Here is a 23760-nt window from a genome sequence, read left to right on the forward strand (position 1 = left end):
TTCAGGTTAAAATCATTGTGCATTATTTTGTATTTTATACAGTATCATCAATGAAACATCAATTCTTGAGGTTACTACTCTTTGAAACCTAATTTTCTCTTACCTGTAAACTACATTTGTGAAAGAGTCTCTCTTCTCCCTTTAAATATGTAGAAGCGTTATGTAACTGGATGGGTTTTCAGTGGTCCCATCTTGGAGAAACCTGTCCACTTCACCAAAGCTTCAGTTCAAATACTTTACCAATTAATTTTATAGCAATAACTTCATACACGATACACTATATAGGACATGCCTGGCTTTCATTTATTTTTGTCCCACCTCCCTCCCTTGGCTTTCCCCTCCCCCCTGCCTTCAGATACCAGACAAATTGGTTGAAACACAACATGTTGGGGAAGAATCAACACGGCTTTTGTAAAGGGTAATCACGCCTAACCAATTATTAGAATTCCTTGAGGATTTTAACAAGCATGTGAACAAAGGGTGTGATCTAGTGGATATGCTGTACTTGGACTTTCACAAAGCCTTTCACAAGGTCCCACACCAAAGTTTTCTACGCAATATAAGCTGTCATGGGATAAGTGGGAAGGTCCTATCATGGATTGGTAATGGTTAAAAAATAGGAAATGAAGAGTAGGAATAAATGGTCAGTTTTCAGAGAGCAGTGAGGTAGGTAGTGGGGTCCCCAATGATCTATACACGACCAGTGCTGTTCAAGAAATGATCTGGAAAAGGGGGTAAACAGTAACGTGACAAAGTTGGCAGATGATATAAAATTACTCAAGATACTTAAGCCCAAAGCTGACTGCAGAGAGTTACAAAGGGACCTCACAAAACAGGGTGACCGGACAACAAAATGGCAGATGAAATTCAGTGTTGATAAGTGCAAAGTAATGCACATTAGAAAACATAATCCCAACTATACATACAAAGTGATGGGGTCTAAGTTAACTGTAACCATTCAAGAAAGAGATCTTGGAGTCATCATGGATAGTTCTCTGAAAACATCTGTTCAATGTGCAGTCGGAAAAGCCAACATAATGTTAGGAGCCATTAGGAAAGGGATAGCTAATAAGACAGAAAATATAATAATGTCCCCATATAAATCTATGGTATACCCACACCTGGAATACTGCATGTAGTTCTGGTTGCCCCATCTCCCAAAGATGTATCAGAATTTGAAAAAGTACAGAGAAGGGCAACAAAAATTGATTAGGGGCCTGGAACAGCTTAATATGAGGAGAATTAAAAAGACGAACTATTCAGCTTAGAAAAGAGGCGACTAAGGATGGATATGAGAGACGTCTATGAAATCGTGAATGGTGTGAAGAACAAAGTGAATAGGGAACTGTTATTTACCCCTTCCCATAACATGAGAACTAGGGGTCACCAAATGAAATTAATAGAAAGCAGTTTTAAAACAAACATAAGAAAGTATTCAGAGTAACAGCCGTGTTAGTCTGTATTCGCAAAAAGAAAAGGAGTACTTGTGGCACCTTAGAGACTAACCAATTTATTAGAGCATAAGCTTTCGTGAGCTACAGCTCACTTCATCAGATGCATATCGTGGAAACTGCAGCAGACTTTATATATACACAGAGAATATGAACCAATACCTCCTCCCACCCCACTGTCCTGCTGGTAATAGCTTATCTAAAGTGATCATCAGGTGGGCCATTTCCAGCACAAATCCAGGTTTTCTCACCCTCCACCCCCCCACACAAATTCACTCTCCTGCTGGTGATAGCCCATCCAAAGTGACAACTCTTTACACAATGTGCATGACAATCAAGTTGGGCTATTTCCTGCACAAATCCAGGTTTTCTCACATCCCCCCCACCCCCATACACACACAAACTCACTCTCCTGCTGGTAATAGCTCATCCAAACTGACCACTCTTCAAGTTTAAATCCAAGTTAAACCAGAACATCTGGGGGGGGGGGTAGGAAAAAACAAGAGGAAACAGGCTACCTTGCATAATGACTTAGCCACTCCAAGTCTCTATTTAAGCCTAAATTAATAGTATCCAATTCGCAAATGAATTCCAATTCAGCAGTTTCTCGCTGGAGTCTGGATTTGAAGTTTTTTTGTTTTAAGATAGCGACCTTCATGTCTGTGATTGTGTGACCAGAGAGATTGAAGTATTCTCCGACTGGTTTATGAATGTTATAATTCTTGACATCTGATTTGTGTCCATTTATTCTTTTACGTAGAGACTGTCCAGTTTGACCAATGTACATGGCAGAGGGGCATTGCTGGCACATGATGGCATATATCACATTGGTGGATGTGCAGGTGAACGAGCCTCTGATAGTGTGGCTGATGTTATTAGGCCCTGTGATGGTGTCCCCTGAATAGATATGTGGGCACAATTGGCAACGGGCTTTGTTGCAAGGATAAGTTCCTGGGTTAGTGGTTCTGTTGTGTGGTATGTGGTTGTTGGTGAGTATTTGCTTCAGGTTGCGGGGCTGTCTGTAGGCAAGGACTGGCCTGTCTCCCAAGATTTGTGAGAGTGTTGGGTCATCCTTTAGGATAGGTTGTAGATCCTTAATAATGCGTTGGAGGGGTTTTAGTTGGGGGCTGAAGGTGACGGCTAGTGGCGTTCTGTTATTTTCTTTGTTAGGCCTGTCCTGTAGTAGGTAACTTCTGGGAACTCTTCTGGCTCTATCAATCTGTTTCTTTACTTCTGCAGGTGGGTATTGTAGTTGTAAGAAAGCTTGACAGAGATCTTGTAGGTGTTTGTCTCTGTCTGAGGGGTTGGAGCAAATGCGGTTGTATCGCAGAGCTTGGCTGTAGACGATGGATCGTGTGGTGTGGTCAGGGTGAAAGCTGGAGGCATGCAGGTAGGAATAGCGGTCAGTAGGTTTCCGGTATAGGGTGGTGTTTATGTGACCATTGTTTATTAGCACTGTAGTGTCCAGGAAGTGGATCTCTTGTGTGGACTGGACCAGGCTGAGGTTGGTGGTGGGATGGAAATTGTTGAAATCATGGTGGAATTCCTCAAGGGCTTCTTTTCCATGGGTCCAGATGATGAAGATGTCATCAATATAGCGCAAGTAGAGTAGGGGCTTTAGGGGACGAGAGCTGAGGAAGCGTTGTTCTAAATCAGCCATAAAAATGTTGGCATACTGTGGGGCCATGCGGGTACCCATAGCAGTGCCGCTGATCTGAAGGTATACATTGTCCCCAAATGTGAAGTAGTTATGGGTAAGGACAAAGTCACAAAGTTCAGCCACCAGGTTAGCCGTGACATTATCGGGGATAGTGTTCTTGACGGCTTGTAGTCCATCTTTGTGTGGAATGTTGGTGTAGAGGGCTTCTACATCCATAGTGGCCAGGAGGGTGTTATCAGGAAGATCACCGATGGATTGAAGTTTCCTCAGGAAGTCAGTGGTGTCTCGAAGGTAGCTGGGAGTGCTGGTAGCGTAGGGCCTGAGGAGGGAGTCTACATAGCCAGACAATCCTGCTGTCAGGGTGCCAATGCCTGAGATGATGGGGCGCCCAGGATTTCCAGGTTTATGGATCTTGGGTAGTAGATAGAATATCCCAGGTCGGGGTTCCAGGGGTATGTCTGTGCGGATTTGATCTTGTGCTTTTTCAGGAAGTTTCTTGAGCAAATGCTGTAGTTGCTTTTGGTAACTCTCAGTGGGATCAGAGGGTAATGGCTTGTAGAAACTCGTGTTGGAGAGCTGCCGAGCAGCCTCTTGTTCATATTCCGACCTATTCATGATGACAACAGCACCTCCTTTGTCAGCCTTTTTGATTATGATGTCAGAGTTGTTTCTGAGGCTGTGGATGGCATTGCGTTCCGCATGGCTGAGGTTATGGGGCAAGTGATGCTGCTTTTCCACAATTTCAGCCCGTGCACGTCGGCGGAAGCACTCTATGTAGAAGTCCAGTCTGCTGTTTCGACCTTCAGGAGGAGTCCACCTAGAATCCCTCTTTCTGTAGTGTTGGTAGGGAGACCTCTGTGGATTAGTATGCTGTTCAGAGGTATTTTGGAAATATTCCTTGAGTCGGAGACGTCGAAAATAGGATTCTAGGTCACCACAGAACTGTATCATGTTCGTGGGGGTGGAGGGGCAGAAGGAGAGGCCCCGAGATAGAACAGCTGCTTCTGCTGGGCTGAGAGTATAGTTGGATAGGTTAACAATATTGCTAGGTGGGTTGAGGGAACCATTGCTGTGGCCCCTTGTAGCATGTAGTAGTTTAGAAAGTTTAGTGTCCTTTTTCTTTTGTAGAGAAGCAAAGTGTGCGTTGTAAATGGCTTGTCTAGTTTTAGTAAAATCCAGCCACGAGGAAGCTTGTGTGGAAGGTTGGTTTTTTATGAGAGTATCCATGTTTGAGAGCTCATTCTTAATCTTTCCCTGTTTGCTGTAGAGGATGTTGATCAGGTGATTCCGCAGTTTCTTTGGGAGCGTGTGGCACAAGCTGTCAGCATAGTCTGTGTGGTATGTAGATTGTAATGGATTTTTTACCTTCAGTCCTTTTGGTACGATGTCCATCTGTTTGCATTTGGAAAGGAAGATGATGTCTGTCTGTATCTGTACAAGTTTTTTCATGCAGTTGATAGATTTCCACTCCATACGGCTAAATGCAGTGCCTTGCATAATGACAGGTTTCAGAGTAACAGCCGTGTTAGTCTGTATTCGCAAAAAGAAAAGGAGTACTTGTGGCACCTTAGAGACTAACCAATTTATTAGAGCATAAGCTTTCGTGAGCTACAGCTCACTTCATCAGATGCATATCGTGGAAACTGCAGCAGACTTTATATATACACAGAGAATATGAACCAATACCTCCTCCCACCCCACTGTCCTGCTGGTAATAGCTTATCTAAAGTGATCATCAGGTGGGCCATTTCCAGCACAAATCCAGGTTTTCTCACCCTCCACCCCCCCACACAAATTCACTCTATGTAACGTCAACCTGTGGCACTCGTTGCCAGGGGATGTTGTGAAAGCCAAAAGCATAACTGGGTTCAAAAAAGAATTAGATAAGTTCATGGAGGATAGTTCCATCAGCAGCTATTAGCCAAGATGGTGAGGGACACAACCTCATGCTCTAGGTGTCCCTAAATCTCTGCCAGAAGCTGGGACTGGACAACAGGGGATGGATCACTTGTTAATCGTCCTGTTCTATGAAGTGCTTCAGAGGGAATGATACAAGCCACTGTCAGAAGGCACTATGCTGGGCTAGATGGACCATTGATCTGACCCTGTATGGCCATTTTTACACTCTTAATGGGTAGGACAGAGGACACAATCTTGGGTCCAAGAGTCAGCTATCACTAAAGTCAGAATTTAAAGTGAGAATTTATTGCCAAGGAACAAATAAAATGGTATGCAAATCAATGTAATACCAGTTATGATCCATTTTGCTAAGACACTGCAGGGACTTCCTCCCCTTCTTAAGGACAAACCATACTTGGAACTTTCAACAAATATAAAAAGGAAATCTCAGGACCGGAACTGCTGTGTTCTAAGAAAATAGTATTCTTAAAGACAGTCAGGAAGCATGGTTCTCTTTCATTTGAGGATTTTGGATTGGCAAAGAAGTAGGGAATGTGACTGTCCTGATCCCAATGGTGTTGAGAATCCACTTTAGGTTTAAAAAGACGGTAACATTTTAAGTGTGGCTTTCACCAGGACAAAGTATAACAGGAAACAAGCAAGACTGAGCAGCCAGCTTACCCACACTATGAGCTAAAGTTCTGACCATAAGGAACACCATTTCAATTTGGAGTTCTACGCTATCCTGAAAAGCATCTATTATTATTCAATAGATTTGTTCTGTGAATTTAGAGACATACTGATGTCAGTGACAGAGAAGTTTTTTTTTAAATTTTAGCCCTTTTAACACTAGAACAGCAAAGATTGAGTGAGCAATAGTCTATTCCCCCTTGTGCACTGACATATTTTTTGTTAAGTTCCAACCATCTAGTATACTTACTACTTGAATGTCCTGCAGCAGCTAGAATACTGCCTTGATCTGCTGCCATTTCTCCCAGTCTAAAAAAATTGGGGATGGAATAAAAAGTGCTCCATGGCTAGGTGCTTGAATTCTATTGCATAAATGCCAACAATTTGTAGTTACCAGGCACATAATGGCAGATCCTACCTCTCAGAAAAGGCGAGACTTGCTCATACCTGTTGTGTCAGGAATAGTCTTTAGTTCCCTTGGAATACTCATAATTCGTCTGAAATCCATGGAAATCAGTTTATGAAAACCTTTAAAACTTAGACTGGAAGCTGGACTTCGCTGAGGAGAGATAAAAGCTGTTGTAGTCTTTCTGAAAGTATCAGAAGCTTTATAATCTTATGAAATGAGGCCTACTGTTTTGCTTTATCCAGAGTCTCCCCCTAAAGATGCTTGTCTTCTAAGGCGGTGCTACTCAAAGTGGTGGTCCGCAGACCGGCCATCGGCTGCGGGTCTGCGCACACATTGGGGAAAAAAAACTGCCGGTCCCTCACATCATATAGCTTGAGAAGCACTGTTCTAAGGGTATGGCCATCAAGCTTCACTTGGCCTACATCATCAGACTGTTAGGACCTCAGGCACATCACCATTTTGCATAGCTTATTGGCTCTAAGGAACAAAGATGATGAGAAGCAGTGCAGGCCTGCCAGCTTTAGGGTAATGTACAAGGGAGTCTTCAGGCTATTTTCTTTTGTCATGAAAGGGATAGCCAAACCACATAAGGTCAAGGACACTTGCTTCACCTAGAGAAAGAATGAGGAGTACTTGTATCACCTTAGAGACTAACATAAGCTTTTGCGGGCTACAGCCCACTTCATCAGATGCATGCAGTGGCAAATACAGTCGGAAGAGAGACAGACAGAGAAAACATGAAAAAATGGGGATTGCCATACCAACTCTTATGAAACTAATCGATTAAGGTGGGCTATTATCAGCAGAAGAGAAAAAAAAAACCTTTGTAGTGATAATCAGGATGGCCCATTTCAAACAGTTGACAAGAAGATGTGAGTAACCGTAGGGAGAAAAAGAAAAGGAGTACTTGTGGCACCTCAGAGACTAACAAATTTATTTGAGCATAAGCTTTTGTGAGCTACAGCTCACTTTATCGGATGCATACAGTGGAAAATACAGTAAGAAGATTTTATATATACAGAGAACATGAAACAATGGGTGTTACCATACATATTGTAACGAGAGTGATCAGGTAAGGTGAGCTATTACCAGCAGGAGAGCGGGGGCGGAGGGGGGACCTTTTGTAGTGATAACCAAGGTGGGCCATTTCCAGCAGTTGACAAGAACGTGTGAGGAACGGAGGGGGGAGGAATAAACATGGGGAAATAGTTTTATTTTGTGTAATGACACATCCACTCCCAGTCTTTATTCAAGCCTAATTTAATAGTGTCCAGTTTGCAAATTAATTCCAATTCAGCAGTCTCTCGTTGGAGTCTGGTTTTGAAGTTTTTTTGTTGCTTATTGCAATTTTTAGGTCTGTAATTGAGTGTACAGGGAGATTGAAGTGTTCTCCGATTGGTTTTTGAATGTTATAATTTTTGACATCTGATTTGTGTCCATTTATTCTTTTGCGTAGAGAGTGTCCGGTTTGGCCAATGTACATGGCAGAGGGGCATTGCTGGCACATGATGGCATATATCACATTGGCAGATGTGCAGGTGAACGAGCATCTGATAGTGTGGCTGATGTGATTAGGCCCTATGATGGTGTCCCCTGAATAGATATGTGGGCACAGTTGGTAACGGGCTTTGTTGCAACGATAGGTTCCTGGGTTAGTGTTTGTGTTGTGTGGCTGCTGGTGAGTATTTGCTTCAGGTTGGGGGGCTGTCTGTAAGCAAGGACTGGCCTGTTGCCCAAGATCTGGGAGAGTGATGGGTTGTCCTTCAGGATAGGTTGTAGATCCTTGATGATGCACTGGAGAGGTTTTGGGGGCTGAAGGTAATGGCTAGTGGCGTTCTGTTTTCTTTGTTGGGCCTGTCCTGTAACACTAGCCCATGAAAGCTTATGCTCAAATAAATTTGTTAGTCTCTAAGGTGCCACAAGCACTCCTCATTCTTTTTTGCTGATACAGACTAACATTGCTACCACTCTGAAACCTTTCACCTGGAGAGTTATTCTTGGTGTCCTTGCTGTCTCTGCTGGTAACAGCAGCTGCTGGGCTGCTTTCTCCCTGCCTTTTTTAAAAAAGGCCCTTTGATGTGACACACTATGTGAGGGGAAAGACCAGTCTTTTATAGGTGTTGTGGCTCAGGCACATAAATTCTCATTAGAAACTGACAGGGTCGAATAAAGGAGGAATTTGTCATCCAGCGAAGATTCAAGCAATTTTTTCTCAGAATAGAAAAAGCAACCTCTTCCTTGTGCACTCTTTTCTGAGTCTGCCATTCCAAGCTGCCTGGCAGCAGGAGACTGGGCCAGACAGATACTGAATACAGCAGAGAGGAACAGGAAGAAGTACAGGTGAAAAACAGATAGAAGAAAAAGAGCTGGCATAAGTAGAAAAAACTAAGGACTAAATCTCAACTGGAAAATTAACAAAATCTTTTCAGCCATCAGCCTTCTGTAGTCTGTCTGATGGACACAGTTTCTGAAGTGTTCCTCACTGTGGCATCATCTGCTGCATAGCTTTTTAATTGTCCATATGCTGTCCCAAGTAAGAAGAACCCAATTATGAGGATTTGTGGATAATTCCTTGAAAAGGAAATGCAGATTCCTGCCTCCATGGGGGACAATATTTTGCTTTGCCCCGTAGGACTTGAAGGAGTCTTTAACCACCTGATATAGCCATTAGCTACTGAAAAGCATGAGAAATATGACTCTGTGCATGCAAATTGATGCCTACCTCCATTAGGATAAAAGGCTTCAAACTCAGCTAACCCTAGCTCTCAGCTTGGTAAGCTAGAAGCTTCTATCTATATTCTTTAGTTATCTGTTCAGTAGATGGGCTCGAGTTGTCATTGAACTCTGGTGATTCGTTGGTTTGTCATGGCTTTTGTGTCCCAATTCTTCTACAAGGGACTCTTGCTGTGGTACTCAGAATTCTGTTGATCACCATATTTGGAAATGGGAAGGAATCTCCCCCCTCCCCAAGCAGCTTGGTCTAGCCGTTGTTTTGTGTGGAGCTTCACCTTTTCCCGCATGTCTCTAGAGGTGGCTCATACACATAAATCCCTATTAGAAACTGACAGGGTAGAAGAGAGGAGGATTTTGTCATCAGCCAAGATTCAAGCAATTCTTCCTCAGAGAAGAAAAAACATGTCTTCTTTGTGCACTCATTTTCATGAAGTAATTTTGACTGTGATCAAGCTGGAATAGCTTGAGTTTCTATGCATTGCTTTCCTTGTGTTGTTTCTTGGTTGAAATTTATAGTTGATAAATGTTTTTACGTGGCACAAGTAGTTACTTGAAGGTTTAAACTTTTATCAAAGACAGGCAAAAGATGGGGAACAATGGGTCTAGGCTTTGCAGCTGAATGAGTCAAAAATCAGAACCTTACCATTCAGAATAGATTCCATATGACACATGGACAGGGCCTCATAACCGTGGACAGAGTCTTTTTCCTCAACAAGGGAGGAATGATAGCCTGAAGATCCTCAGCTTGTGAAGGACACAGTCTCCAAGAAAGTGCTGGATATGGCAGGCTGCTGTTTCCAGTCAACTAAGTAGGTAACTAATGGGATGAGATTTTCTGGCTAAATTAACTTTTGGGGTACTTTAGAGAGAGACATGGTGGGTGAGGTAATATCTTTTACTGGACTAACTTCTGTTAGAAAGAGACAAGCTTTTGAGTTACAGACAGCTCTTCTTCGGATCTGGGAAAGGTAGTGAGAGTGTCACAGCTAAATACACGATCAAGCAGATAGTCTAGCACAGAGATTCTCAAACTTCATTGCACTGTGACTCCCCCTTCTGACAAAAATTACTACATGACCTGAGGAGGTGGGAACTGAAGCCTGAGCCCATCCCAGCTCTGTTGCCCCAGGTGGAGAGGGGGCAAAGCTGAAGCCCAAGGGCTTCTGCCCTGGGCAGGAGGCATGTAACCTTAGCCCTACCGCCTTCCCAGGGCTGAAGCCCAAGGGCGGTGGGGCTCAGGCTTTGGCCTCAGCCCTAGGCCCCAGCAAGTTTAACACAAGCCTTGGCAACCCCATTAAATGGGGTCCTGACCCACTTTGGGGTCCCAACCCAGTTTGAGAACCCCTGGTTTAGCATTAGTAGTTAGCACATATTCTAAGGGACCATTCAAGGTGAAGTGGCCCATTAACACCTCTGTAGTCATAGAACAAAAAAGTTACTGTGTTACAGATTGTTGGCATAAGCCATAAATCCAGTATCTTTATTAAGACTATGAATTTTAGTGTTTAGCTAAGTTATGAATTTAAGGTCCAAGGCTTGTATTTTGAAAGTGTTGTGCAGGTTTCCTTTGAGGATGAGGATTGAGAGATCAGATATAATGTGATCGCTTTGTGAAAAGTGTTCACCAACAGATGATATAGTATTTTTGTCTTTTATCATTTTCCTGTTTGAGTTCATTTGAGAGCACAGTGATTGCCTCGTTTCACCCACATAGTTGTTATTGGGGCATTTAGGCTTTCTACACTAGTACTTTTGTTGGTGACGGGTGTGAAAAAAAGAACAACATGCGCCTGACTGAGAAAAGCACTGGTGTGGACAGTGGCATGTGGGTGGGAGATGCTTTCTCGCCGACATAGCTACCGCCACCCAATGGGGGTAGTTTAATTATGCCAGTGGGAGAGAGCTCTTCCCCGGCATAGAATGGCTACGCGGGAGACCTTACAGCAGCACAGCTGCAGTGGTATAGCTGTGCTGCTGTAAGGTCAGTAGTGTATACATAGTCATGGGTAGGACCCAGAGATCTTGAAAGGTGTGTTGTGGGAGTTGATCATTGGAGATATGTCTGCAGGTTTTGCATCTGTTGTTTTGTCAGGGTCTGGTGCCTCTTAGATTTGGTATATCCTGGTCTGTGCAGAGCTTGCTGCTGGTGATGAGCTTGGAGAGGTTGGGCAGTTGTTTGAATGTAATTTGTATTACATGATTTCATAAAATTGCAGCCCTCTGTTTTTAACCCAAGCAGAACAAGGAATGTAGGCCACACTTACAGGATGGGGAATTCTATCCAGCGAAGCAGTGACTCTGAAAAAGAATTAGGAGTCATGAGTGGATAATCAGCTGAACATGAGCTCCCAGTGTGATGCTGTGACCAAAAGGGCTAATGTATATTGAGATACATAAACAGAGGAATCTTAAGTAGGAGTAGAGAAGCGATTTTATCTCTGTATTTGGCAGTGGTGTGACTGCTGCTGGAATACTGTGTTCACGTCTGGTGCCCAGAATTCAAGAAAGTTGTTGATAAATTAGAGAAGGTTCAGAGAAGAGCCACAAGAATGATTAAAGGATTAGAAAACATGTCTCAGAGAGATAGATTCAAAGAGCTCAATCTATTTAGTTTAACAAAGAGAAGATTATGGGGCAACTTGATTACAGTATTCAAGTATCTACATGGGGAACAAATATTTAAAATTGGCTCTTCAATCTAGCAGAGATAGGTATGGCTGGAAGTTGAAGCTAGACTTCAGACTGGAAATAAGGCATAAATTTCAAACGGTGAGAGTGATTAGCCACAGAAACAATTTACCAAGGGTCATGGTGGATACTCCATCTCTGACAAATTTTAAATCAAGATTGGATGTTCTTCTAAAAGGTATGCTCTAGGAATTATTTTGGGGATGTACTTTAGCCTGTATTATACAGAAGGTCAGACCAGATGAACACAATGACCCTTCTGGCCATGGAATCAATGAAGAGTGCTTGTGTGTGTCAAGGAGTAATGGTCTCAAGTTGCAGTGGGGGAGGTTTAGGTTGGATATTAGGAAAAACTTTTTCACTAGGAGGGTGGTGAAACACTGGAATGCGTTACCTAGGGAGGTGATAGAATCTCCTTCCTTAGAAGTTTTTAAGGTCAGGCTTGAGAAAGCCCTGGCTGGGATGATTTAATTGGGGATTGGTCCTGCTTTGAGCAGGGGGTTGGACTAGATGACCTCCTGAGGTGCCTTCCAACCCTGATATTCTATGATTCTATGAATTTCATACCTATATGAACTGTGATATAAAATAAGACCAAAGCAAACACTTATTTTTATGAGTTATCCTTTCATTTTAATCTATGCTTGTTTCAGAGTTATTTCTATAGAGAAAGTAATAAGTAGTAAAACCAATAACTCTCTCCCCCTACTGCCGCAACCAAAACAAAACAAAAACTATGGACAATCCTAGTGGTTTAGCCACATTAAATTTGCTTAAGTATTCCTTGAACAGAAAATAGGTATGGAAGCTTCTACCCAACATTCACTTGCAAAGAACACTGGAGTCAGTGAAGGAAATTTTTTCCAAGATAAGAATTCAGTTGCAAACATGCATACCCCTGTGTGAAGGGTTATTACAGAGGAGCATGAGCTCCACCATAGTTAAGGTTCAGCAGAATTTTCCTTATAACAGGTAAATATGATAAAGCACGAATCACATGGCCATAATTGAAACAGGCTGGGAAAACTAACTTCAGAAACTATCTGTTGTGGAAATACCAGAGATGAACATTTTATAAACCAAGAAGGATGATTAGTTTATTCATTTGCAGAACATTCCTCAGAATACTTTTGTCTGCATTATGGAAACAAACTAAAAGTTATGGACATGCTTTACAGTGCACTGAACTTATTTTTCTACAATTCATTATGTTAATAGAATCTAATAATGTTTTATTTGAATCTTCCAATTTCAATCCAATTTCATTACTACTATCATTTTGTGTGATCATTAACAAATAAAAATATGTTTTACATTACTACGTTCTGGTAACTCTCATACTGCACTGTTTGGTATGTTCAGAAACACCCAGTACACAGGCCACCTAAGAAGTTATGTCGCAGTTTCAGTCTTCAATACCTAATAGCATAAAGGTCAATTTTCTTAAAAAATGGTTGCCTAAAGTTGAGCTTCTACATTGATATTTAGGTGCATGATTAAATAAAATGAATTTCAAAAGTATCAAGACCTAGCAGCTTTCACTTTTAAATTTTGGCTTAAATGTTTAAATCCTGTAAGCACAATGTACTTTATTAATTAGTTTTAGTTGAACAAAGCCAAGTACAGCTTTATTTAATCTATGTAAGGCTGTTTTGCAAGCAATGATTTAGCAATATCTAACAACAATTATTTTTAAAAAGTGCTGAGATACTATAGTGATGGACCCAGGATAAGGTGGATGGACTGACAGACAGAAGTGATGTTTTGACTTCAATAGGATTTTAGGGAGAACTCTATTCTATATGATGTTTGGAGAATTGTCACACTAATTATTCAAACTAACTTCATGAGTATGATGTATTTATTTTTTAATATTGAACTAAAATCTACAAAATTTTTGTAATTAAAGTCCCTTATAATTTATTGTAAATAAATAGATTATTTAAGAACTCAGACCAGGAAAAAAGATAGTGATTTCCAAACTGAAATATATGCAAGCATAATCTGGGTGATTTTGTCCTGCATATTAGTGTAATTTTAGAGAAAGAATATTTGAGAAATTAAATCATAGACTCGCAGGACAGGAAGGGACCTTGAGAAGTCATCTAATCCAGTTCCCTGCATTTATAGCAGGACTAAGTATTATTTAGACCATCCCTAACAGGGGTTTGTCTAATCTGCTCTTAAAAATCTCCAGGTGTGTTTAGTTCAGTCAGAAAGTAGAAAGAATGCCTTACAATAGGTGTGATAGCTTTCCAAAGTAACAAATTTGAAAAGGGCAAAATTAAGCAATAAAGATTCCAACAAAAGTATTTTCAAACTATTTTTAAAAATTGCAGTTGAAACCCCTAAAAAAGTCATTAAAAGATTTTAAATTCTTCATAAAATAAGTTTTTTACTCCCCAACAAAACATATATGGACACAATATTTTTATTCCTCTTGTGCTTTCTCTGATTATGTTTAAAAGAACCTATAATAAATACACAGAGACACTACAGAGTTCTCATATCCTGCAATTCAAGGACATTTACTGACTGAATGTCGTCAAATTTAGAGTTTTTAAGTTACCATGAAGCAGGAAATCTATGCAACTCAGTATGTACACAGAATACCACTCTGGAAGTCAAAACTATGACATTTGTTAAATGCAGAAGACAAGCATTCTAACAGTACAGTACTGGTATATTTGTTTGAATCCATGCCCTTCCTTAGGCACAGAGGTATTTATAGTTCAGGAATGAATCATTCTTATAACCCTACAACAATGTGGGTGAAACTCACCCATCTATTCAATTATGAAAAACAACATTTTGCAATAAGTGCAATTATGGGAACTAAGCAAATGCATAACTCTGGCATTACATAACTTTTGAGTGCTTCACTCTGCAACCTTAATAGCGTTCTTTACCACAGTTTTATAGTATATAATTTCCTAAATTCTAAAAAAAAGCAAATTGAAAAACAGAAATTCTCGCATGTGGCATCATACTGACACCCAGATGCAGGATTTGAACCTGTAGATCCATTGCACAGACCACTTGAGATAAGGGAGTATCTTATAGCAATAGCAGGTTGCTGTCCTCTACGTGGATTAAAGGAGACAAGACACACACTTTGCTAGTGGGTTTCACAGATGTTTGCTGACAGCAGGTGAGACTCAGGAACCTTGGGTTCCACTCCAGTACTTTAGTAGCCATAGACTCTTCTGCCCATTCCCTCCCAAGCCTGATTCATTCTGCCATGACCCGTCCAACCTCTCCCCGTCCGAGTCCTCTCTCTTCTCCACCCCTGGCTCCTTGTCCCAGTTGCATTCTCCCTGCCTCTACTGTCCTAGTTTGCACTTCTCAGATTTCTTATCCCAGGCCCAGTCTCCTTGCCCAGTCAGTCCTAGATTCCCCTCTGGGTTTGCTGGCCAAGTCCCAAAGTATTCATCACACCCGGTCTAAGTGATTGTCTATACAGGACATAGAGAGCAGCAAGAGGGGTGTGGGGTGTGTGAATCTACAATGCACCAGCCTGCCACACACAAAGTGGCCATATGGACACTGCTGCTGCACAGTAAAAGTTACACAGTACCCTTTGACTTACGGCTGTTTGAAACAGTTCTCTCCTCCCGGCTCGTCTGATCTCTTTCCCCCTAACACACATCACTGGCTCCAGGTTCTAGTTTTCTTACCCAGGCAACTCAGCCTCCCACACCAACCTCCTCTCTCAGCCTTTTGCCCAGTCTCTTTATCCAGACAGTCACATTTCTGCCCCTCAGCCTCTTGTCAGATCTATTTTTCCTTTCCAAAGCTCATTCCCCTCTACACTGGTTCCTATCTTCAGGCTCCTTGACCATCCAGTCCCAGTCTCCTACCCTCTCCTCATATATCATCATCATACGTCCTTCCCTTGTTAACTGGCTCCCAGTCCCCATCATCATTTTCCACACCATCTCCTAATCTTGTCTCTCTGGCTCCTAGTCCTGGTCTCCATGCCCAATCAGTTACTGCCTCCCCTATGCCTTCCATCTCTCAGTCCCAATCTCCTTGCCCAACAAAGCCCATTTTCATCTCCATCCCTCCAGTTCAGGCCTATGATCCCCCAGTTCCTAGTCTTCTTGCCCAACCAGTCCAGCCTCCCACGAAGAATGCCACAATCTAGGTAACATACCGCAGCTGAAAAGCCAACCTATCATATGTCTTTAATTTCAGAGGTATGCTGTGGCACAAAATGTTGCAGCTCTGACTCCAATATTTTGCTCTATGAAATTGTCACGTGCAGTAGAGTAAGCTATGTAATTTGTGATGGCAAGAGTCAATTAAATGGTGGGAGATGGGGATAAATATATTCTATGTCATATATACATAGTAGAGCTGCCAATTAATTGCAGTTAACTCACATGATTAACTCAAAAAATTAATCGTGATTAATCACAGTTTTAATCGCACTGTTAAACAACAGAATACCAATTGAAATTTATTAAATATTTTTGGATGTTTTTCCACATTTTCAAAATATATTGATTTCAATTACAACACAAAATACAAAGTGTACAATGCTCACTTTATATTATTATTTTCATTACAAAAAGGATAAACAGAAGAAATAGTATTTTTCAATTCACCTCTTACAATACCATAAGGCAATCTCCTTATCATGAAAGTCCAATTTATAAATGTAGATTTTTTTTGTTATGTAACTGCACTCAAAAATAACCCAATGTAAAACTTTAGAGCCTACAAGTCTGCTCAGTCCTACTTGTTCAGCCAATCACTAAGACAAACAAGTTTGTTTACATTTACGGGAGATAATGCTGCTGGCTTTGTTTTAAGAACACTTTCACGGCCGATTTGAAAAAACTCAAAGAAGGTACCATGTGAGATTTCTAAAGATAGCTGCAGCACTCAACCCAAAGTTTAAGAATCTGAAGTGCCTTGCAAAATCTGAGAGGAATGAGGTGTGGAACATGTTTTCAGAAGTCTTAAAAGAGCAACATTCCGACGCAACTGTAGAATCCGAAGCGCCAAAAAAGAAAATCAACCATCTGCTGGTGGCATCTGACTCAGATTTTGAAAGTGAACATGCGTTGGTTTGCACTGCTTCGGATCGTTATCGAGCAGAACCCATCATCAGCAAGGATGCACGTCCTCTAGAATGGTGACTGAAGCATGAAGGAACACATGAATCTTTAACGCATCTGGCACATAAATATCTGGTGACGCCAGCTACAACAGTGCCATGCAAACACCTGTTCTCACTTTCAGGTGACACTGTAAACAGGAAGCAGGCAGCATTATCTCCTGCAAACATAAACAAACTTGTTTGTCTGAGTGACTGACTGAACAAGAAATAGGACCGAGTGGACTTGTCGGCCTTAAAGTTTTACATTGTTTTATTTTTGAATTCAGGGGTTTTTTTGGTACATAATTCTACACCTGTAAGTTCAACTTTCAGTTCAACAAATAAATTGTATTACAGTACTTGTATGAGGTGAATCGAAAAATACTATTTCTTTTGTTTTTTATAGCATATATATTTGTAATCAAAAATAAAGTTAGCATCTAAATAAAGTGTGGGTGTCCATCTGTAGTATCGTAAAGGAAAGCATCTCTTTTTATCCTCTCCCACTAATCTGCTTCAAGGGCTATCTCACGAGTTTTCAAATGTTCTGTTTCATCACCCTTCTTGTTCATGGTATGAATAGGACCATTTGGGAGTGGGTAGTGAAGAACTATGGGTTGTGATGAATTCAGGAAACTGACAGGGTGGGGCTGTATTTTCTAGTAATGACTGCCAAACTTGCTTTGCAGTCGAGAACCCTCCCTTTGGGGAGGAAGAAATTCATCAAGAAATCACTCCCAACACCATTATCAGTAACCAACACTCAGCTCTATTAGCAACAGACATGTTGATCAGTAACAGACAGCCCCAATGTTATCTCCCCCAGCATCAGCCACTGATTAGGGATCTCCCTCCTTTAGGCTCTGGCTGATCCTCATGTGCAGCATGTGAGGAGCTTTGGGGGCCTGTACTCTATCACAGGATTCGGACTCTCAGCCTGCCATGTCCCTTCAGCAGCAGCAGTTGCATGTTTGTTCTCTGCCACTGCTGCCATCCCTTCTTCTCAAGAGAGGCTGCAACAAGATGGAGTGGGATTTCCTACCATCTCTCTAACTAGCTAGAGCTCTGTGGAGATGGAGCCCCAGTTTCTCCTGTTTGTTCACGCCATGCCAATCAGGACTCAGAGAAGGGCCAGCTTTCATCAAACTGTTATTAATCTTGGGGAGTGGGGTCTCCACAAAGACAGCACCCAATTTTATATTTCTGTCTCTTCTGACTTTGCCTGGGTATTGGTAACAGGTTACACAGTGTCTAGTAAGACAGGGCATGGATTAAAGAAAGGCAGTTGAAATTCCATCCAGACAAGACAAGTTATGCCTTAGGCCTAAAAGACTGAGGGACGCAATTAAATGAGACAGCGAGAATTGGTTCTAATGTTGGGAGCAAGGGGAAGGAGGAGAAGGAATGTTTTGTAGTATCTTAAATTGCTCCTGACGCTCAATTGTTGTTCAGTGCAGCTCATTATTTACTTGGCCTTTTTAATGTTGACCTTGCCATGGTTATCCATGCCTTTGTTACCTTGACATTGGACTATTGCAATGGATTATACATAGGACTACACCTTCAAACCATTCTCAAATTAGTTAATAAGCAAGCTACTTCAATGGTCTAGTTCTGGGATACCAAAAAGATTGCCTAAAACTCCAGGGTGAGGACCATGATCAACAACTCTACTGTACAGGCACAATGGAACCTTTCTGAGGGCCAGCCCCAGGGCTGTGGAATGAAGTTCCACAGAAATTATGAACCATCACAAACCTTACCACCTTCTGCTCCAAGTGCAAGGTACACTTATTCAGCACTGATTTCGCGAATACAAAAACAGATATAAGCACAATTAACAAACAAAATAAAACCTTACCAAAACAAAACATAAAACTTTCTTATATAGTTAGGGTTGGTTTTTTTTTTTTTTTAAATCAATAAGGAAGTTTACTCCTTAAAATGAAAAAAGCAATGCAATTCTTATGGATATTTAGAACTATCACTTAGCAAGAATGTAAACCGGTTAATAGTGAATTATAATGAAAACAGGAAAACAAGAAAAGTTTGCAGGGATCACTTACCCGCCTTTAATATAGTCAAGGAATGAAACTTCTGTTTCAATTAGGAAGGAAAGCAATGTTACCTGAAATCAAGTAAAACAGAATCAGGCATGAATGGTCATTCCTAAAAGAAAGAATCAAAATCACTGTCTGCCGGTGTAAGGGCCTTCTCTTACTGTGACAGTCTGAGGCCCTGTTCTTAGGCTAAGGCCTTTGGCTAAGCAGCAGAGGCAGCCATAAGCTAGGAAGTGAACAGTCACATCCTCACATTCCAAACTAGTCACATTGAAATAAGGTGCTATTGGGCTGTTAGGCACTATCAGGACAGAATTGTATTCCTATCACCTCCAGAGAAAGGGAAGTGCCTAGAAAATGTAAAAGGGAACTTAGTTTGATAGCATCCTGTCTGGCAAGAACTCACTTATCAATAGCTGGGATGTGAAATCCTCACTTCTGTATTGTTTTGTCATTATAGTTCCCACTTTGCTATCCTTTGTCTGTATAATCTCTCTGGTTCTGTGATTGTTCCTGTCTGCTGTATAATTAATTTTGCTGGGTGTAAACTCATTAAGGTGGTGGGATATAACTAGTTACATAATCATGTTACAATATGTTAGGATTGGTTAGTTAAATTTCAGGAAAATGATTGGTTAAGGTATACCTAAGCAGAACTCAAGTTTTACTATATAATCTGTAGTCAATGAGATAGTGAGTGGGTGTGGGTGGGAGGGGGTGGGAGGGGGTGGGTGGGGGAATATGGGAACAGGGAATGGGGGTAAGAAAACTGGAATCATGTTTTGCTAAAGGGGGAAATGGGAATAGGGAATGGGAGTAAGGAAATTGGAATCATGTTTGGCTAAGGGTAGGAATGGGAACAGGGACACAGGTGTAAGGCTCTGTGGTGTCAGAGCTGGGAAGGAGGATACTAAGGAAGGAAACTGGAATCATGCTTGCTGGAAGTTCACACCAATAAACATCGAATTGTTTGCACCTTTGGACTTCGGGTATTGTTGCTCTCTGTTCATGCGAGAAGGACCAGGGAAGTAAGTGGGTGAAGGAATAAGCCCCCTAACAAACCCCTTGTCTATTTATGTAGAACATGCATGCTAAATTGTCTGTGAGAATGCGTATGGTCTTGTTTCTGATCATGGGTACGAAGTTCGTGCATGCACTGCGAATGGCTCTTAGTTCTAGTAGATATATGTGAAGTCAGGCTTCTGTTGGGAACCAATGGCCCTGAGCAGAGTGTGAGTTCAGATGTGCTCCCTATCCTATGAGGGACACATCCATCATAATAGTCAATGTAGGAGGGGTTTGGTTGAAAGGCACTCCTAGGCATATGTTATGTGGTTGTGTCCACCAGGATAGCGAGTCTTTTACTTTGTTTGGCATCGTGAGGCATTTATTTATACTGTGCCTTCATGGGGAATTAGTTGTGTGGAGCCACACTTGTAGGGTTCGCATATGTAACCCCGCGTGTTGGATGATTAAAGTCGATGCGGCCATGTGGCCCAGTAATTGCAGGCAAGTGCTGGCTGTTACCTGGGGACTGTTCAGGGATGTGGAAATCAGATTAGTTAGAATTAGAAAGTGTTGCCTTGGTAAAGATGCTGTTGCCTCGGGTGTACTGAGAGAAGCGCCAATGAATTCCAGTTCCTGTACTGGTGTGAGGGTTGACTTTTGTGTGTTTATTTGGAGACCTAATTGCGTAAAGAGATCTATTGTTTGTTGGAAAGCCTCTATTGCAGTGGTTCTCAAACTGGGGGCCGTGATCCCTCAGGGGGGTCACGAGGTTATTAAGTAGGGGTCGCAGTCAGCCTCCACCCCAAACCCTGCTTCACCACCAGCATTTGTAACAGTGTTAAATATAAAAAATGTGTATTAGTTTATGGGCAGGGGGGCACACTCAGAGGATTGCTGTGTGAAAGGGGTCACCAATGCAAAAGTTTGAGAACTACTGCTCTATTGCCGCTGGTTGATTCGCTGCTTTCAGTAGGCATCCAGATATGGAAATATCAGGATTCCTTTCTTGCGGAGGTGTGCAGCAACTACTGTGAGTACCTTTGAGAAGACTTGGGGAACAGTGGACAGACTGAAGGGCAGGACGTGATCTGGTCCGAGAGCAAAATCGGAGAAACCTCTGATGTGATGGGTGAATCATTATGTGAAAGTATGCATCCTGGAGGTCAAGGGCTGAGAGCCAGTCCCCCTTTCTAACACTGGGATAATGGTGGCCAGCGTTACCATCTTTAAATGCTGGTTTCTGACAAATTTGTTGAGCCATTGGAGATCGAGAATGGGCCTCCATCATCCTGGTTTTTTCTGTCTAAGGAAGTAGTTTGAGTAGAAACCCATCCCTCTGTATTTTGTTGGTACCAGTTCTACTGCTCCTAGATGGATGAGGTGGGTTACCTCCTGCTGCAGTAGATCTTCATGAGAGGGGTCCCTGAAGAGAGATGGGAAGGGAGGATGGGTAGTGGGATTGGAAGTAAAAGGGATGGAGTATCCAATTTCAATTATCTCGAGCACTCATCTGCCTGTAGTGATGGATTTTGCCAGACTGAGTAGTAGGCAGTTAAACGGTCTCTGAATGGCTAGGAGATGGTAGGAGTTCTCAGCGCTGAAAGATGAGGGGGTCTTGGGCCCTCAACCAGCGTCTCAAACTTGCTGCTTGGCGGATGGTTGATGAGACATGGTAGATTGATTTGACAGTTGTCGTCTCCTTTGGGACTGTTGTTTCCGGGCTTGTGGCTCATATTGCCTATGTGTCCGTACATATGGTGTGGACAGGAATACCTTCCTTGTTTTCTCTTTCCCCTAGAAGTATAGACAGTCAGGGATTTCAGAATCGCCCTCAAGCCCTTGAGGGTGTGCAGAGATTTGTCTGTATTGGTTACGAAGAGTTTGGGCCCTTCAAATGGCAGGTCATCCACTGTTGCTTGCACTTCTTTGGGGAAGCCAGAGAAATGTAGCCAGGATGCCCTTCTCATTATAATTGCGGTGGGTGTAGATCATGTTGCTGTATCTGCAGAATATTGGGCAACTTGCAATGCCATCCTGGAGATCAGTTGGCCCTTGGAAATGAGTGCACCAAATTGTTTTTTTTTTCTCTTCAGGGAGAAATTCAATAAAATCTGATAGTTTGCCATAATTTGTGGGGTCCTATTTTGCTAATAATGCCTTGTAATTAAAAATTCTAAGGTGAAGCATAACTGAAGAATAAGCTTTTCAGAAAAAGAGGTCAAACCTCTTCCAGTCTTCGTCATATGGGGTGGGGATATTATTGTCTGCCCCTTTCATAAACAGCATCCACTACCAAAGAGTTTGGTGTGGGATGTGAAAAAGAAACTCTGTTCCCTTTGCAGGAACATATTATTTCCTGTCGGACCTTTTCCAGGTTGGAGTGATTGTTGCAAGGGCCTGCCAGATGTGTTTGACAGGTTCCATGATTGCATCATTCTTGGGTAAAGCGATATTAGATGATGCTGATGTTTGCAGGATGTCAACAAGCTTATGTCATGTATCCTGCACTTCCCCCAGTGAGACGTCAAGGGAATCTGCAACTCTCCTATAGAGATCCTGGAAATGTCTAAAGTCGTTCCCCATGTTGGGAGGAGTTGGCATGATGGTGTCATCTGGGAATGATGAAAAAACATGGGTTGTTGCTCCGACCTCCTGGTCAGAGATTTCTTCCTGTTCTCCTGTCATCTCTTCGGGGGCTCAGATGGTCCTGGTACTGACGGCATAGGTGACTGCTGTGTACCCTCCCTGTGTGGGTTAGGAGGTTTGAGGTGGTGAGGGGGATATGCCATCCATGGGGCCCATACCACTGCTGTTCTTTGGCCCCTGAATAGTACCCCTTGTGTGGCAGGGCCAGTTTGATAGTTTTGCGGGCGGGGGAAGAACAATGCTAGGGGTTCCTCATCCTCATCATTGCTCAAAAATGGGGGAGCAGAAGTCAGTGGAATCATAGAATCATAGAATATCAGGGTTGGAAGGGACCTCAGGAGGTCATCTAGTCCAACCCCCTGCTCAAAGCAGGACCAATCCCCAATTAAATCATCCCAGCCAGGGCTTTCTCAAGCCTGACCTTAAAAACTTCTAAGGAAGGAGATTCTACCACCTCCCTAGGTAACGCATTCCAGTGTTTCACCACCCTCCTAGTGAAAAAGTTTTTCCTAATATCCAACCTAAACCTCCCCCACTGCAACTTGAGACCATTACTCCTTGTCCTGTCATCTTCTACCACTGAGAATAGTCTAGAACCATCCTCTTTGGAACCACCTCTCAGGTAGTTGAAAGCAGCTATCGAATCCCCCTTCATTCTTCTCTTCTGCAGACTAAACAAACCCAGTTCCCTCAGCCTCTCCTCATAAGTCATGTGTTCCAGTCCCCTAATCATTTTTGTTGCCCTTCACTGGACGCTCTCCAATTTATCCACATCCTTCTTGTAGTGTGGGGCCCAAAACTGGACACAGTACTCCAGATGAGACCTCACCAATGTTGAATAGAGGGGAATGATCACGTCCCTCGACCTGCTGGCTATGCCCCTACTTATACATCCCAAAATGCCATTGGCCTTCTTAGCAACAAGGGCACACTGTTGACTCATATCCAGCTTCTCTTCCATTGTCACCCCTAGGTCCTTTTCCGCAGAACTGCTACCTAGCCATTCGGTCCCTAGTCTGTAGTGGTGCATTGCATTCTTCCGTCCTAAGTGCAGGACCCTGCACTTATCCTTGTTGAACCTCATCAGATTTCTTTTGGCCCAATCCTCCAATTTGTCTAGGTCCCTCTGTATCCTATCCCTACCTGCCACCGTATCTACCACTCCTCCTAGTTTAGTATCATCCGCAAATTTGCTGAGAGTGCAATCCACACCATCCTCCAGATCATTTATGAAGATATTGAACAAAACTGGCCCCAGGACCGACCCTTGGGAAACTCCACTTGATACCGGCTGCCAACTAGACATGGAGCCATTGATCACTACCCGTTGAGCCCGACAACCTAGCCAACTTTCTACCCACCTTATAGTGCATTCATCCAACCCATACTTCTTTAACTTGCTGACAAGA

General features: G+C 42.4%; 2 protein-coding genes across 11 annotated transcripts in view; both read right to left on the bottom strand.

The window, feature by feature from the left end:
- CPNE8 (copine 8) overlaps window positions 1-23760 on the bottom strand; it is a 296010-nt gene that overhangs the window by 105776 nt on the left and 166474 nt on the right. For all 10 annotated transcript variants that reach the window (XM_073328394.1, XM_073328405.1, XM_073328393.1 and 7 more), the window contains one exon: window positions 18704-18765. In XM_073328394.1, coding sequence (XP_073184495.1) covers window positions 18704-18765 — 62 coding nt within the window. The remainder of the gene's footprint in view (window positions 1-18703; window positions 18766-23760) is intronic.
- On the bottom strand, window positions 691-6552 carry LOC140911455 (uncharacterized). The gene is made up of 3 exons (XM_073344542.1): window positions 6148-6552; window positions 2391-4641; window positions 691-722 (listed from the first exon to the last, which is right to left on the bottom strand). The coding sequence occupies exons 2-3, from the start codon at window positions 4606-4608 to the stop codon at window positions 691-693; spliced, it is 2250 nt and encodes a 749-aa protein (XP_073200643.1). The 5' UTR covers window positions 4609-4641; window positions 6148-6552.

This window comes from Lepidochelys kempii, chromosome 1, assembly GCF_965140265.1.
Source record: "Lepidochelys kempii isolate rLepKem1 chromosome 1, rLepKem1.hap2, whole genome shotgun sequence".
Classification (NCBI taxonomy): Eukaryota; Metazoa; Chordata; order Testudines; family Cheloniidae; genus Lepidochelys; species Lepidochelys kempii.

Excerpts from the sequence above, each read along its gene's own strand:
- LOC140911455 (XM_073344542.1), bottom strand. The coding sequence starts at position 4,608 with ATGCAAGGCACTGCATTTAGCCGTATGGAGTGGAAATCTATCAACTGC. Across the intron at positions 723-2,390 it reads TAACCCAGGAACTTATCCTT|ATCATTTCTTGAACAGCACT; the intron begins GCAACAAAGCCC and ends CCCCTTTTCCAG.